Source organism: Ambystoma mexicanum, chromosome 12, assembly GCF_040938575.1.
Source record: "Ambystoma mexicanum isolate Mex_15411 chromosome 12, UKY_AmexF1_1, whole genome shotgun sequence".
NCBI classification, from domain to species: Eukaryota; Metazoa; Chordata; class Amphibia; order Caudata; family Ambystomatidae; genus Ambystoma; species Ambystoma mexicanum.
This window is the reverse complement of record NC_090936.1, coordinates 33,021,715-33,039,200: the sequence shown is the minus strand read 5'-3', so window position 1 is coordinate 33,039,200 and position 17,486 is coordinate 33,021,715. Positions and strand designations below refer to the sequence as shown.

At 48.3% G+C, this 17,486-nt stretch overlaps 1 protein-coding gene across 6 annotated transcripts in view; it reads right to left on the bottom strand.

Annotated features, from left to right (window-relative positions):
- Window positions 1-17,486, bottom strand: part of MLC1 (modulator of VRAC current 1) — a 103,855-nt gene that overhangs the window by 41,929 nt on the left and 44,440 nt on the right. For all 6 annotated transcript variants that reach the window (XM_069627864.1, XM_069627865.1, XM_069627866.1 and 3 more), the window contains exon 7: window positions 11,303-11,374. In XM_069627864.1, coding sequence (XP_069483965.1) covers window positions 11,303-11,374 — 72 coding nt within the window. The remainder of the gene's footprint in view (window positions 1-11,302; window positions 11,375-17,486) is intronic.

Here is a 17,486-nt window from a genome sequence, read left to right as displayed (position 1 = left end):
CTGCCTTTCTCTTTAGATCGTCCCAGATTGAAAGCAGTGCTGTTTCCGTTCCTCTCATCGGTCTGAAACCTACTTGTGCTTGATCCAGCAGTAGGTGTTCTTCTATGAATTCTTGTGTTATACTATAGACGTACGTTTCGAGTAGTTTTGCTGTGTACGGGATGTTAGAGATGGGTCTGTAGTTAGAGAGGTCCTCCAAATTGCCCGATGTGTCCTTGAGGAGCAGTCTGATGTATGCTGATTTGAAAGATTGTGGTACTTTCCCTATTGAAATTGATTGGTTGAAAAGGTTTCAGTAGTATTTAATGGGTGTTCCTTGTGTGCGAATTGATTTGTGTATGTTTGGGGGCATGGATCTATGGGGGAGTATGCTTTGTTGCTATTGCTTACCAGCATGATGAATGTCTCCACTGATATTTGGGGGAATTTTTGGAGTTTGTTCTCGCAATCCTCGGAAGGGTGGGTGGGTTGCATGTTGAGGTTGCTTGGTCTACTTGGTCTGGTCTACTACAAAGTGCATCTGTTGGATGGTGCTGATTTTGTTTTTGAAGTGGTCTGCAAGGTTGTTGCATAGTTTCAGTGAAGGTATCATTGTGTTGTTGCAGCCAGGGGGAGTTTTCATTTAATTTATGAATTTAAACAGTTCGTTTTGGGTGTTGGGAGCTTTGGGGATTCAGTTGTCGAAGTATTTCTTTTTGGCTTTTTGAATTTCCTTTTTGTATGAGTGGATTTGTTGTTGGAATTGAAATTTCTTGACCCGGTCCTTTTTATTCCTCCATTCTAGTTCAAGCTTCCTGTTTTTTCTTTTCATGAGCTGAGTAGCGGGTTAAACTATTTTGCTGTTGCTCTTTTGCACAATGGTGTGAATAGTTTTCCTTGCAGATCTCGTCTATTGTTCTGGTGATCCACTTGAGGAATGGTTCTGTTTTTCTGTCAAGGTCAACTCATCCATTGTTGTTGCCGGTGGTTTGTTGATTTCCAGTAGTTCAATTAGGCTGCTATTTTTGATGGTCCTCCAGTTTCTTTTCATGATGCTCGTCAGTTTGTCGGGTTGTTTGGCTGTTGGTCTAGTCAGCATGATTACGAAGAGTATGATGAGGTGGTCACTGCAGAGCATCTGTATTGGTGGTGCTGTGGTAATGAGGTTTGTGTTGGCAAAGATTGCGTCTAGTGTATGTCCCGCTGTGTGAGTTGGTCCTTTGACTAGCTGATGTAGTTTCATTGTCTTCAGTTGTTCGGCTAGTGTTTTTTGTGTTTGTGGTTTCTTCGTCAAACCAGATGTTGAAGTCAGCAAGGATTATCAGGTGTTCCTGTTCAATGGATAAGTTGGTGATTGCTTCCGTGAAGGCGTCCACGAAGGTTGCATCGTATGTCGGTGGTCTGTATACCAGAATTAATTTGAGGTTTGTTTTTTGGTTTGTTGATAGTTGAAGGATTAGGGATTCACAGTTTTCGATGCTTAATGGGTCTTCTGTTTTCATTTTCAGGTGTTCCTTGTGTGCTATCGCTGGTCTTCCATCTCTTTTATTTTTCCTGTTTGCTTGTGAGCACTTGAAGTTGTGTGCAAAGAAAACAAAGTGCACCGTCGTGTCAAAGCCTATTTCCAGGCCATACACTAGGAGCTTAATCTAAGGTGCACGGTGATCTTATTTGGTCCAAAAGAATGTCTTTTTTTAAAAATTGTTTTAGCTGAAATGTTTCAACTTTACAATATTTTATACACATTATTTAAACTAAAAATTACAAAGTAAAAAAATAGTAAAACATTCAATAATGCAATTAACACCTACAATAAATACTCATGCATCTTACAAAAAGACTTTGACAAAGAAAAACCAAAAACACATGGAATCACACATGGTCAGTCACTATAAGAAAAACCTACTAAATCCATTCTTTACGTTGTACTTAAATATTCATCTACTTTCAAGGCATGAAGAAAACCAAGTGCTCCAATTCTCACTCGTGTGAGATAACCACTGTGGATCAAAAGCCCTAAAAAATCACAATCAACATTTCTATATTCTTTCAAAACATGTTTAAAATGTTGCTTTCTCAAGTAATCTAAAATGACACACTCCACTAATATTATGTGTCTTAATGTCTCTTTCTGAGCGAAAGAACAACACAACCTACATCTTTTGTCAGTCTGCATAATTATCTTCCTTTTGGCTAGGACATCTTTCGTCAGCCACAAATTGAATCGAAGGGCGCATAAATTCTAAACAATGCCTAATTGATGGAAATTTTCCATTGTAAGCCTCCAATATGCCATATTTTTTTGGCTGAAACGGGTTACGGCAAAAATCTTGATAAGTATTGCACCTTGTTATCGTTTGGCACCAGTCCCATTGGAATAGTTTAATCTTAACCCTTGTGGGATCCTGGATAAGAGTTAGTAAAGCAACCTCAATGGGAGCCATAGTATGAACAACTATTTTGCGCCAACTCGATATACAGTTATCTTTTGAAGCGAATATATAGTCGGCCAAAATGCCAACAACCATTATTGACTGGACTGCAAGAAGACATTTCCTAAATAAGGCAATAATCTGCCATATTTAACAAGCATGCAGTGAGATCAAACCCAACTCGTGCCTCACCCACAAAGTCGGTACACAATTAGGCAAATACAGAACTCTACGCCAAAACCTTCCTTCTAAGACAGTCCATATTTTTTCAGCTATAATAGGTTTTGTCTCAGCAGCATATAAGAGGGTAGGCGTGAGTTTCTGCCTGTAATAAGTGAGGGCTGGAGTAGTGGTACATTTTGCATATTTGCTCTGAATAATCTTTGCTTGGGATATCCCTGTGTTTAATTTAGTTTTTAGAGTGTTGATGCATTGTCTCTCATTGTGCACATTTGCAACAGTGACTCCCAAATACGTATACAAGGACACACATTCAAGCACTTTTCCATCTAAAAACCACCTATAGTTTTTAATATTAGTCTTCCTACTTCCATGTCTTTTTTCTTCTGGATGTGGGTTTTAAAAGTTCCTTTCCACCTCGTAAAACTAAGTTCAAATGGTGCAAGCACAAATTTCCTTCTCTTGGCTTTCCAAAATGTTCTCAAACAACAGGGGAATGACGCCCTTCCCCTGATGTATCTTCAGATTCAATGCGCCAAGAGAATGTCTTCCTTCTCTCGGCTTAGTAGAATCTTCTCAAAACCCAGGTGGAATATTTCTCTTTCCCTGGTTCCAGCTTCTCTCAGTCAACCTGGTTCACTAACCTACCAGGTACTGTGACTATGAAGTTGTCCAATGATGTAATCCTCATAGACTCGCCTTTCTTACTTATTGTTTTCTGCAATACTTGATAAACTCCCCTGCCAAGTATCATAGGGCGGTTTTGGAAATGTTAACGTTCTCTTCCTTCTGTCAGAGTCCCAGGCCCTGTCTTATGGATTTTGCTCACACTTCGGGGTTCTTGACCAACTTCTTGGAGCTCCTGCACCTCCCCAACAACTAGCATACCTTTTTTACCGGTCTGTGAGTCTGTGATGTTCTTGGGTCTTCCTGGTGCCTGCGGTCTGTTGTGGGGCTCCCCTGACATTTGTGGTCGTTCTGCAGTCTGCCGTGGCTCTGCAGTCAAAATCTTCTTCTGGGGAATGCAACATTTCCCTCTCGCATCCTCCAGTCTGCTGCGACGCCAGGAGTTTCTCCTCCCAGGTTTGTGGAACGGTCCTTCAGCTAAGTTGCGCTCCGCTTCTGCTGGCCCTCTCCTCTGCATCTCGGTCGGCGTTCTTCCTTCTCTCTGGTCTACCTTACAATAATACATAGAGGTTTGTGGGACTAAGTTGCCCTGAATAGGGTAAGAGGGTGAGGGCGTGAATAATGGGGTATTTACATAGTGCTGTCACCCTTTAACATGGTCCCTCGTCCCATAAGGGATTTCCCCACCCATGTGATCCTCCCACGGTGCACCACTCCCAGGGGCACTATTGGAATGTGGCTGCACTGCACTGGCCCCATGGGAGAAGGGACAAGATCCAAGGACTCGTCACAGATCCTTTTTCCAAAAGGCAGGAATGCTACCGGACACACCCCCTGGTTCGCGGAGAGGGGAAAAGAACACTTTTTGTGAATGGGAAAATAACAATAGGCAGGTAAAGGCTAGAGAGAGCATAAGTTCTTTCTTACTGTCTAGTATACATAAATAACAGGTAATATTTAAGGACTGGGACAAAGAAGAGACAAGAAGATCTGGACACAGCTAATTTAAATACCTATTGACTATGATGGCTTGGAATCTATGAAGGTTCTCTGGTCTCCGGCAATGAAGATTGTTGTACGAACAACAAATTGTTGGCTTTCCTCCCCTTTTATAGGGAACTCCTAGTTATCGCGATGGCAACGCAAAATGCAATCAATGCACATTGGAGGAAAGTACTTTGCAGTGTGATCACGTTCCACGTGCCATCCTAAAACAGAGGAAGGACTCCTCCATTTCTTGCACATTAACCGTCTTTGCTTCTGAAAGCACTGCAGTCATGAGAAGTGCATCCGTGGGCATCGGGATTGCCTCTCCTTCCCTGTATACGGTAAGCCGTATAGAAGGGCCTGAGGTAGGGGTAAGTCTATCCCGGGGTATCACCTTGATGGAGACACCCCCGCTGTTCGGAATAAAACAGGATTGCGGGGTGCAATCCTGACAGTCGTGAACCATTCCACTAACACAATGGCTTTTAAGTCTAGGGGAGGAGGGCAAGTATAGAAAAGGAGCGGGAGTGAGAGTGGTGCAGAGGGAACGGGGCAAAAGCTAAAGGAGAATGGAGGATCATAGACTTCAGGATAGAGTACAGGTAGATGCGGTCAGGAGGGTAAGGTAATGGAAACATTTGAAAACGGGGAATAGGGATTTAAATAGAGTGTAATTTTGCAAGGAGAGCCATCCTGCTTATTCGTGGTGTGCAGAGGTGTGGGAACATCTGTGTGTATCAAAGCGGAGAACTTTGTATAATGGAGTGAAAGGGAGAGGGGAAGACCCAGGAGTAGGCTCGAACTATCAAGTTTGCTGAGCAGAACATTAAGTGATTAACATTTTGGCAGAATGTTTGGTGATGTTGGCCGGATTTTGTAGTATTACTAAGGATAATTATGGCAGCAGTGAAGGAGGGAAAGGAGAAAGAGATTGGGTGTCTTCAGCAAAATGGAGGCAGGAGATGCCAAAGTTTGGGATATGTTTACCCATGGTAGAGGTGTAGAGCATGAAGAGCAGCCGGCCCCCCAAACGACAGATCCTTTGGAGGGCCGGGGGGGGCTACAGACAGAGTGGGTGGGGGGAAAGCATTAAGAGTTCCATGAGATAAAGAAGGAGTGGTAAGAGAGATCGGAGACAATGCAGATGAGTGCACTGTGTTTGAAGCCAAGGGAGGAGAGTGTTTGTCAGAGGGACAGATGGAACACACCCGTGCACAGATGGTCCATAGTGTCTAAGGCTGCAGGGAGATTAGGAAGGATTTGCAGTGCTTAAGATGTTGGAGACCTTGCTGATAGCAGTTCTGGTGGATCTTTGCTCCGGAAACTGATTGGAGGGGTTGCAGAGTGAGTAACCCTCAAGGTAGATGACTTTGCGTTTAAAGACAACTCGCTTCTCGCTTAGGACTGGTCTGCAGAAGGAGAGTTGGTAGGGTCAGCAATGGGTTTCTTGACTATGGGGATAACAGTGGCCATTTTATAGCAGGCAGAAAAAATGCCAGTATAGAAAGAAAAATATAAAAAATGGAGGGAAGTGGGAGTAGGTGGCCAGTGCCAGTTCTTTCATTTTTTTGTGCTGCAAAGGGGTCATTATGAGCACAAATGGCTTGACTGAGCTGGAGATGGGTACGGGTTCAGTGGGAGAGTTGGGGGTTAAGTGGGTGTGGTGCAGTGGTGGGGAACAGCAGTGGAGAGCAGACGGGAGGAGGTTTGAGAAATAAGAGGGCTGACGAGGCGCCTCCCGTTTTTGTGATTTTCGAGAAGGAGGTAAAGTTCTCAGCCAAGGGGAGGTTGGGGGGGGGGGCTTTGCCTGGAGGGTCATAGAAAGTGTAGAAGAGTGAGCTCAGATTGATGATATAAAGTCTGCAATGAGATGATTTTGCAGTATTGGGGGCAAAGACAGAGGGCCTCATTACAACCTGCCAGTCCGGGACCGTGCAAAATCCGTGACGGCGGTAAAAACGTTTCCGTGTCCGCAAGCTTGCGGAAAAACCGTCCGATTACACGCTGTCGGTCGCGCGCACCACACGGACTCGGAAACGTTGTTACCGCCATCACGGAAAACCCCACGGAAATGGAAATAACGCTGCCACAAGTGGTGCAAAACCTGTGTCCGCCTCCGCCGCCACAGACACGGAACCGGAAATACCATGATCGCCAAAACAGGAAACAGAGAGGCAGCCATCAAATAAAAGCCCAATCCATTGCCATCCAGAGTCAGCACAAGCACAATCCTAACTCTGAGAAGCCAAAAGGGACCACCAGCATGTCTGCCAGGATTCCTGCTCAGAGGCAGCGCAAACAGCGCTTCAGCGAGGCGGAGCTAACCGTCTTGATGGAGCACATTGTGGACAATGCGGAGATGCTGTTCAGCGCCGACCAACGGCGTGCTACACAGCAGCGGAGGAAGGAGGTGTGGGCCGAAGCTGCACGCAAGTGCACCGCTGTGGGCGTGACAGTGAGGAGCGTGAAGGACTGCCACAAGCGGTGGGACGACCTGAGGTTGAGGGTACGCAACCTCATTTCCACGCACCGCCAACGCAGCAGTGGGACAGGCGGAGGACCCCCCTTCCCCACTGAGGCTGCAAGCATGGGAGGAGCGTTGCAGCAGCGTCCTCCACCTTAAGGGAATCCATGGGATCGGGGAGGCTGAGGCAGGAGTGAGCCCACCTGCAGATGCCGGTAAGTGCCCAAACATGAATGCCACATGAAAATATGCAGTTGTGAGTACTGGGCCAAAGGACCCATTAACAACCCCCCCGCCCCAGGCAGTGCATGTGTGGGCCAAAGGACCCATAAACAACCCCCCCCCCCCAGGCAGTGCATGTGTGGGCCAAAGGACCCATTAACAACCCCCTCCCAGGCAGTGCATGTGTGGGCCAAAGGACCCATTAACAACCCCCCACCCCCAGGCAGTGCATGTGTGGGCCAAAGGACCCATCATGATCCGTATGGCAACCAATATCACAGAATGCATACACCAGCAATCAGATGCATGTGACTAACACTATTCAATGTACAATCTTAATGACGCATGTGATGCACCCATCTGCCACCACAACAACACTAATTGCATGCCCTTTGTGTCCCCACAGCCGTTTCAAGTGACAGTGATACTGCACAACAGGCCAGCCAATCTGCACTGGCAAGTACACAAGCCACCGCCACCACACAGGAGGATGCTGCCGGCAGTTCTGCACCTCTGGCCACATTACCAGCCACTACAGATGTGCCGCCCACCACCACCACCGACATCCCCACCGTCTCCACACTGCCTGAGTCTAGACAGGTGCCACGGGAACCTATCATGGCCACCCAACACAACACCGAAGGCAGCAGCACTGCAGAGAAGCCGGCCTGCAGTGATTACAGTGCCCCGCAAGAGCACTCGGAAACGGGGCCACAGGGGGAGATGCCCACATTGGAAGGCCTGGGCTCCTTCCATGAGCTGGAGTTCAGCCCCACATCACTGAGGAGTCCCATGAGGTCGCCCACCCCATCCATGGCCGAACTGAATGCCCGCATGCAGCGGATGGAGGAGCAGCAGGCTACCCTCACTCCGCTGCTGGTAGAGAGGCAGCTAGAGGAATCCAGGCTGCAGAGGGAGAGCTACAGCGCCTCAGTGCGTCGCCTGTCGAGGTCCATCGGACGCTTTGCAAGCACTATAGTAACCCTTGCACGCCATGTGCGGGAGGGCAACGACCACACCTCCAGGCTTGTAGAGGCCACGTTGGTTGGCCAACAGGCAAATCTGGCACGGATGCCCTCAATCCCAGATTCTGCGCAATCAAACACAACCACCCCATCCAGCTCCACTACTGCCAGTCCAAGGAGCCGCACGAGTAGGCTAACGGGTCCCTCGGGCAAGGTTGCACAGGCACAGAAGCGCACACGGAAGTGATGGCATGTGTGTGTGTGGGGCAGTGCAGGACACATGTGGACTACAAGGGTGTGAGAGGGGTGGGCACGTTTGGGTGGTGGGGTAGGTAGTTTTGGGGGTTTGAACAATGGGGCCTGGGTGGAGGTGGGCACGTTTGGGTGGTGGGTGGCGCCGGGTATACAGCTTCCCTAACCAATGCACCTCCTTCCCTGTTGTTATTACATCAATACATCACCATTTCGAATCAAGACATACATGTGTGGACATTGATAATTTATTTTGCAGTGCAACTATTAATTCATTGTCGTCACCATGTTCCTGCATTTCTGTGAATGTGCTGTGACTCAAAAGTAAATGCGAATCAGGGCATCCCGTGCTCTCTGGCCATCATGTGGACCCCCAGGGGGAGGCAGTGCCATCCCATCCCCATCTCCTCCCCATCCCCATCCCCATCTCCATCCCCATCCCCATCCCCATCTTCCTCATCTGCGTCTGGTGGCATTGGGATGTTCCTGCGCAGGCATATATTGTGCAGCATGGCACATACGAGCGTGATTTTACCCGTCTTCACTGGGCTGTAGAGCAGTGATCCGCCAGATCTGCTCAGACAGCGGAAACGGGCCTTCAGCAGTCCAAATGTCCTCTCAATCATTCCACGTGTGCAGATATGTGCCCTATTGTATGCCTCTTCATGCCTGTTCCTTGGTCTCCGTACAGGTGTCATCATCCATGGCGTGAGTGCATATCCCGCATCACCTACATGGGATGTAGATGGGGGAACATGTCAGTGTTTGTGGCATCATGTCCTCATCTGCTGCTGTGCATTCTTGTATCATCATTCATTCATGCATATGTACCATGCAGTGTATGGAGGTATGTTTTGGGCATCACGATGTATGTCGCTAACTGGATATGGGCCTACACATTAACTTGCATGTTTACTGTGCCCTGCGGGTGACATTTGATTGCGTGCATGTCACATGGCAGAGTGACTCCACTGTACGGAAGTAGTAAATACACGTCGTCTCATTTACACGCCTATCGTGCCTTTTGAGGCAGTGTTTCAATTGAGAGTGGGTGTCTGCAGTGGCACAAGGTTCATGGGACAGTGACGGGATTGGCTGTGCCAGCGTGTGCACGGGCACATTGTGGTGCCCTGTCATGTCTTCCTTCATGATGTTTGGCATCCGCTGTGTATTTGGTAGATGGAAGGGGGGTGATGCATGTGCAGTCACAGTGGCACACTCACAATGCTCATTGGCCTGGACACACACACACCAATTCGACAGGGTTGTAGCATTGTCAGCTTTACTCACCCAATAGCCATGTGCTTTGTCCGGCATAGCGTTCCATGTACCGTGGCAACGTGGAATTCCGCAGTACCATTGAGTCATGTGATGAGCCTGGGAAACGTGCGCAGCAGTGTGTAATCAGTTGCATGGCATCACAAACCATCTGGACATTCAAAGAGTGATACTGTTTCCTATTGCGGAACACCGCCTCAATTGCACGTGGTACTGTCAGCTCAACGTGGGTGCAGTCAACTGCGCCTATGCAATTTGGCATGCCTGCTATGGCATGGAAGGCCAACTTGGTGGCAATGATCTCGGGGAGGGTGCGGGGTAGGGCTATGTGTTCCGACACATGGCACAACAGGGCATCCAGTACCTGTACCAGGATTTTTGAGAAACAGGGTTGTGATATGCCGTGCAGCTCACTAACAGTGTGTTGATAGGTGCCAGTGCCAAGGAAATGCAGTACTGAGACAACCTTCAAGAGGGGGGGGATGGCGGTGGGGGTGTCAATTTGGCTGCTGATGTTGTCCTCAATCATGGCGTTGACATGCAGGATTGTTGCACGGTCCAGCCGGTATAGTGTGTGGATCTGTCCTGGGGTGAGGTTCCATGGTGAGGCCCTGATGCGTGGTATTGGTGGCTGGCGGCGGGGTCGGGCTGGCTGGGCAATGGGGTTTGCCATAGCTGCAGGGTTGGCTGGTTGCCACCTGCGCCTCCTCCGCCTACGCCTCCTCCTCTGCGCCATTACTGCCACCATGTGCAGTGCTGCCTGTTGGTTGAGTAGGCCCAGTCCCAGTGCTACTAGACCTGCTGCCTGCATGGTTCTGTGTTGTGTTGGGCTGGGTGTGGCCCTTTTGTGGGCTCCCAGTGGCCTGCTAGGTCCAGCTGGGCTGATTTAGTGCAACTGTGCCCTGATTCAGTTCACCAGGCAGTGTATAATGCCATGTTCGCGGTGGCGGCGGTTCCGCAACCATGATCACGGTATTTACGCCATTGTTCTGCCGGTATTTCCGTGTCCGCGCTAGTTGTGATGCTCACAGTGTTTCGTGTTGACGGTAACGGAGGGGTTTCCGTGCAGACGGACTTAACGGGACCCCTATTTCCGTAGTGGCGGTTGAGGGTGGTGCTATTACCGGGGCCGCGGGTCATGATTGGCGGACATGGAAACGGTGCCGGTATGGTTTTACCTGCAGTGTTAATTCCGGACCGGAGTACTTGTAATGAGGCCCAGAGTCTTTATAGAAAATGAAAATATTGGTTAAGTGATATCTTTTGCACTGGTGGAGATGGAGGGAGAGGCATTGATGTCTTAAGCTCCTTGAATGGGGGCGTCAAGGGGGGTGGGTGAAGGAACAGGCAAGAGAATTAATACTTGCGCAATACCCTAATAACCATGGTATACTTCACTTTGCCAGCAGGTAATCATACTGTTCAAAAGACAATATATTGTCTCCCTATAGAGCCCCCACTCCAGGTCAGAGAGAAGACCACCCAAGAGTAGGGGCTAGGGAACCCCAAGTCCCACAGGCCTAGATCGCTGCATGCTTTTTCGTGGCTCTGTGTCCGCCCAACTTGACAAGTGGAGGCACTGAGCACATGTTGAGCATGGCCCATATCCAGAAGATGACACACTGGTTGGTGAGGGGTCTTAAAAGACACTCCGGCAGGATGAGCCCATAACCCTTTTCCTGTGCAGCGAAGGGGGCAGAGCCTGCTTAAAGCAAGCCAGGGCCCCCCAGGATTGCATACACTGAACAGAGAAAGAAACATTATACTTCTGCATCATTTCCCACCTGTTTCCAGGCAGAGACAGACCTTTCAACACTTTCTTTAAAGGCCAAGCTGAGGGCAGCCATGCATCTTCTAAGGGCAGCTTATATCTTGTACACCTGCCATTAGCTTCGTTGGCCTCAAACATTCCTTACCGAATAGGATTTCAGGATCCGGGCTGGAAAACGCACCTGCTTTGGAATATTGCTCATTTCATATGTTGTTCTCTAAATGGAAACAAACACACATTAATCTTAAAGACATTGGAAAACAAACCAAGGTGTCAACCTTCTTCTATAATGCTATCAATCAAAACTGTATGATATATGCTGTATGCCTGCTCAGGGGTAGACTGGCCTATAGGGAACTCTGTAGATTTCCCGGTAGGCCTCTGCACCCTTGTCTGGGGTGGACTGGCCTACAGGGAACTCTGTAGATTTCCCGGTAGGCCTCTGCACCCTGGGCCTCTTTTGTGTTGTAATCTATTTCATTTCCAAATGTTCTCATAGGAAAGGTGTTGGGTTTACCGAAAATGTGTAATAAGGGGTCACTTTGAACATTATTCCCAGGGCATCTTTTCGTTCCCAGTGCACCTCTGTGCCTGCTGGGTACTGCCAGTGAGTATGCTGTGGGTCCTCAGAGTACAGCCACATACTGAATAAGCACAGCAAAGTGCGGTGTGAGTGCTCTGTGCTCGAGTGTGAGTGCAGTGTAAATGCCACGGTGTGCATTGCGAGGGACATGGGGTACCATCGTTCCCAATGCACTGTGACCCATACCATTCTTGCTGCAAACATCAGCACTCATGGAACACCCCACTCTAGCTACGCCGCATCCTAAATTGCTCACATTGTGGATCAGTGCCCTCACTCTGGCCTCATTACACTCAGACTGCCCCCCTTAGCGCTGACACCTCACTATACTCATCCCTTTATTTTTACTTTCCCGGATCACCTATTTCCCCCAATTCCTTTTTGGATAAGGGCTGAATATCTAAAGGGCTTGTGTTACGGTTTTCACAAGCAGCCTCTTCTCCAGTGTCTTAAGAGAGTAGCTGGTTCCCGCCGCTGCCACTGCCATCAGATCTGGTGGGCCTTCTTCATACTTTCGGGCACCTTCCTCTTCTTCCCTCAAGTTCATTTTCTTCCTAAGTCTCAAGGGTTTGTTCAGAAGGGCTCGCTTCACTCTACATATTACTCACAATCCGATACATTCCCCTATAACCATAAGAAGTGCCACCCTAAGGGGCATCCAGGACACGGAAGGGGCGCAGAAAACCTAAGCTGACGGAGGAAGGTGTTGGCAAGATGTTGTGTGACCTTTTGTGTGGGTGTGAGCTCTAGGACTAGTATAGTACCGGAAGTGGCACACACACATTCTTTTGTTTTCCTATTGAAGGCAACTAACACAACGTTTCATTATTATGCATAGTCCCATCTATAAAAAAAAGGACAAGAACATAAATGAGCATGTATAGAAATAGAAACAAAGCGTAAAAAAGAATAAAACAATCAACAATGAGAAAATAATAGGACAAGCCACTCAAGCAATGTACTCCAACGTGCTAAGAAGCTGTTTTTATGAACTGTTTAAGAATGGAGTCAGTGGATGGTTTTACATAGCTAGAGCGATTGCACTAGTGAGTGGACCGTCATGTATGTAAGCAATGCTTCAGGACATACAACCCGGCCATTTGGTAACAAGGAAACATGCACAAATATGGCGTCCATTTAGGTATTAGGCCTCCTCCTCCTTTCTACTCGATCTCTCTTCTCTTCCTCTAGCCTCTCTCTCTCGTCCTCATACGCTGCTCGCTCTTCTCCAGCCCTGCTGCTGCCTCTCTCCTCCTCTCTGTGCTCTCTCACCGACCACTCGCCTCCCCTTGACCTCCTTGGCACACACACAGCAACATGCTCTAACCCGGATGTGAGGAAACACGGAACCCAAGATGGCTTACTGGCTTTTAAAAACTGTGATCCAGTCACCGCTTGGAAAATGCCATTAGTCATACATCAAACTTGTGGGAAAAGGTGGTTTCACGGCACCCAATCAACGCACAGCAGCAATGAGGTTACACACGTGCAGACCCCAACACCCAGCCTAACCCAGGAGCAGAACGTGGGAAATGATAAAAGGGATGTCCCAGGAAGGGGAGGTGTGGGCGTTAGGAGAAAGGTGTGGTTGGAGGTTCTAGAGACTTGGCGATTCAGGAAGGAAGGCGGAGAATGAGCATGGGAAAAGGCAGGAAAGAGTAAAGACTGGAGGCAAGAGGGGAAAACACCAGGTAGGAGGGAACACCCGGAAGTGGCCGGAGAGAAATATCAGGAGGTGGCTGGGGGGAATTTCTAAAAGGGGGTTGTACGGGGGACAAGAGGAGGTGGTAGCGGTTGGATGGAGTAAACAGGAGGATGCTCAACAGAGACCCCAGGAGGTGTGATGAGATAGATATCTGTATGTGGCAGAAGGAAACCCCCAAGAAGAGGTCGAGAAGCAGGAAGGAGTCAGCACTAGTGACGCACGAGAGGGCATGCATTGTCCAAGGAATGGGCTAGGGGTGAGACCCCAATTTGATGGGACTGAACCCACACGATGGGAAGAGGGATGAGCATGTGGTGTTTCCATAAGATGTGCCTGGGCAAAGAAAGGCATAGCGAGGAAGCACAGAAGGGGAATATCAGCACCTTAGAGGCAGGAGATGACAGAGACCTCCTAAACTCCTCTGTGGAAACTTTGGGTGGCTCCATCTAACATGAGAGAAGAAACACCAGCAGTTCCTATTTCTTCTGGCATGGACAGCAGCTACAGGAGGCATTAGAGACCGCCATATCCCATCGGCAACCAGTGATAAACCGGAGGACTTTTGAAGATATAGACTGTGAGTTTGGGGTAGGACCTTGAAATCTTGTGAACTTCTTTTTCTGAAAGAGATCCTGGAACTGGAGAAGCTATTGAAAAAAGACTGTCCCGACACCTTATGTTTGAGTTTGCCTGTGAGAGGAAGACTTTTCTGTTAAATAAGATTCTATTAGAACTTAAAATTGGTGGACTGCACTTGGCTATATGACAGCCCCTAAATACATGGCATATGCTTCGGCTGCCTTGCCATGGCTGTCCGGCAGCCCTGCACAAAACCAAAAGATAAGAGATTGTATGTCTTATGATTCAAATCAAACGATTTCAGAGCCAATGGGCAGACAGTAAAAGGCCAACCTGCTACATAGGTCGACATGTCAACTTTAAAATATAAACATGTGCTAAAGTCAGACTGTCAAACACCATCAGGTTTAGCGATTTACATGTTTAAGTATGGGGTTTCACTCCCTACACCCCATGGCCTCACCATTCTGTGTCTTTTACAATACTGCCCTAGATTAAATCAAAACACTGAAATACATTCCCTTGTTTTTATCATGAGAGTTAGACCCTGTGACGATTCACATAGTTTCGTCACTTCTCCCCAAGGGGGGAGCCCTTTTCCATGAGGCTAGGGAGGTGCGACTGCTACCCAATAGTCTGCCTAGGGGTGATAAAATGCGGCAGGACCTCATGGGGAGGGACTCCAACTCTGGGGATAAGGACGATCACCTGGGGTACAGACCAATGAATGTTGCTACTCCCCAACATCCCTAGGCCCTCCCTAATATCTGGAGAAACTACATGGAAAGTAAGCTTATGTATTGTTGTAACATAGTGTCCAAGACCAAAATTACTAGGATGAGGAAGAACACAGGAAACCTAAAGATCTTTGACTGTAACAATACTGGTACAAGGTGATCCCAAGGAGGCATGAGGGTCAGTCACAGAGAAACAAAGAAGAAGGACTTGTGCAATCTGCATGGCTGGAGCTGGATACAAAGTATAAAAATGAACAAAGGGCTGTTAGAGGGGAGAAACAGCGCCCGGAGTCTCCAGTGTGGGAGATTTGAACGCCGACCGACAGTTATGGAGAAGCACAAAGCGGCAAGAGGATGCCATGGGAGTTCTCCACCCACCGAGTGAAGGCGGGCCGCATCCCAAAGACAGGAAGATGCTGCAAAGCCATGAGTGCAGAGGAGCGAAGCCCACGGAGCCAGAGAAGTATGCTCCAGTCCCAGGAAGTCCCGGCAAAGTACCAAAGCCCAGTAAGAGGTAAGGGGAGGTAAATGAAAACCGGAGTGGACACAGGGGTTGACACAGAGGATAAGGTTACTTTTACCCTGTCCAGTATTAGCAAGGACGTTGATAGGCATATCCAGGGAAGGGTCTGTGCCCCACCAGTAAGCAGGAAACCATCAGAGAAAATGTTCCTCGACACAGTGTTAACAAGGAAACCACTAGCCACCAGAGAAGGGTCTGAGAGCCCACCAATAAGCAGGAAAGCATCAGAGGAAATCGTCCTCGGCACAGTGATAACAAGGAAACCACTGGCCACCAGAAAAGGGTCTGGGTCCCCAACAGTAAAAAGAAAAGCATCAGAGGAAATCTTCCTCGGCACAGTGGTAGTGAGGAAACCACTGACCACCAGAGAAGGGTCTGGGTTCCCAACAGTAAAAAGAAAAGCATCAGAGGAAATCTTCCTCGGCACAGTGGTAGTGAGGAAACCACTGACCACCAGAGAAGGGTCTGGGTTCCCAACAGTAAAAAGAAAAGCATCAGAGGAAATCTTCCTCGGCACAGTGGTAGTGAGGAAACCACTGACCACCAGAGAAGGGTCTGGGTTCCCAACAGTAAAAAGAAAAGCATCAGAGGAAATCTTCCTCAGCGCAGTGGTAACAAAGAAACCATCGGCCACCAGAGAACGGTCTGGGTCCCCAACAGTAAAAAGAAAAGCATCAGAGGAAATCTTCCTCGGCACAGTGGCAGTGAGGAAACCACTGGCCTCCCCAACATTGAGAAAGAAATGTACCAAGTTACACCAGGAGAAGGGAGCCATTCTCCTGGCATCAGACAAAAAACTGGGATAAAGACACCAGGGAAAATGAGCCATTCCCCTGGCTATAATGTAACTTGAATAAAGCAAAACCAGGAGAAGGGAGGCATTCTCATGGTGCAGGCCTGGAACTTGTGTTAAGGACACCAGGGGAAGGGAGTCATTCCCCCTGGCCTTGTGGTGAACTGAGTGGACTGAGAGATGTACTTGAGGCACCAGGGGAAGGGAGTCATTCCCCCTGGCCTTGTGGTGAACTGAGTGGACTGAGAGATGTACTTGAGGCACCAGGGGAAGGGAGTCATTCCCTCTGGTTCTATTGGCAACTACATAAGTGTACACCAGGAGAAGGGAGTAATTCTCCTGGACATTGGGTAAAGACTGGGTGAAGCCCGTAAGCCAGGGTAAGGGAGTTATTCCCTCCTGATATTTTCTGTTGAGAGAGAACAACTGTTGGACACTGCTTAAGAAGCAAGAGTAGCAAGCCATTCTCCTGAAGAAGGAACCTTCAGTTGTTTATTGTTTAGTTTTAGTCTGAGGCCTAGAGCAGAATTTGACACAGAACAGTGAACTTTGATTTGACCGGCATTCTGACAATTCCTTTAGTTTTAGTTCGAGGCAGGGAAAACCCTCTTAGAGATAGGGACAGGGGGTCTTTTATTTCAGAAATAAAAGTTTATAACCAAAACCATGCCACATTTGTGAAAACTTCCTTCTTCGACACCCTTACCACCGCCATGCCCTCGTTCATGCCCATTAACACCCATCCCAAGTCCTCATTTCACATCTCTCTCAGGTAGATCTACGTCGACCTTTACATTTCTATATTTTGGGATGTAAAAAGATATATACTTTGAGTTTGTCTATCTTTTGTGTGTCTACCTTATGACTCCATGCCAAGGGATCTATGGGCCTCATTACGGGTTGCCGTCAACCAGTAACACTGAATCTAGCGCCTGACTTCCTGGTGTTACCGGGACTTTACAGGTCCCGGCAGCATGGGAAGTCAGGTGCCGGATTTTTTAAGTACACATTCCCATATAGTGAGGAGACGGAAGCACCATCAGCGTTGCTAACGGTGCCGTTGCTTCCATGCCGGATCTGCCTAAAGGGGCGGCTGCGCCCACCAGGGTCAGTAAAACCTGTCAGGCGCAGTAGCCCCGGCAGGCAGAGTCATAGTGTGGCAGTCCGGGAAACAAGGGTGCCAGTGAGCTTAACGCCACTCTTGTTTCCGGACCACCAAACTTGTAACGAGGCCATATGTGTTTTCATAGACAACTGTTTAAAAGTCAGCAGCTTGTTTGTCGCACTTTTGGTCGACATAAGTTTGGCCAATTTAATTTTTTTAAATGTAGGGGTTCCCATCATAAACCCGCCCCATCCCACACCTATAATTCCTTACTCCCTCAACTCCCCATCCCCTATTCCCACAT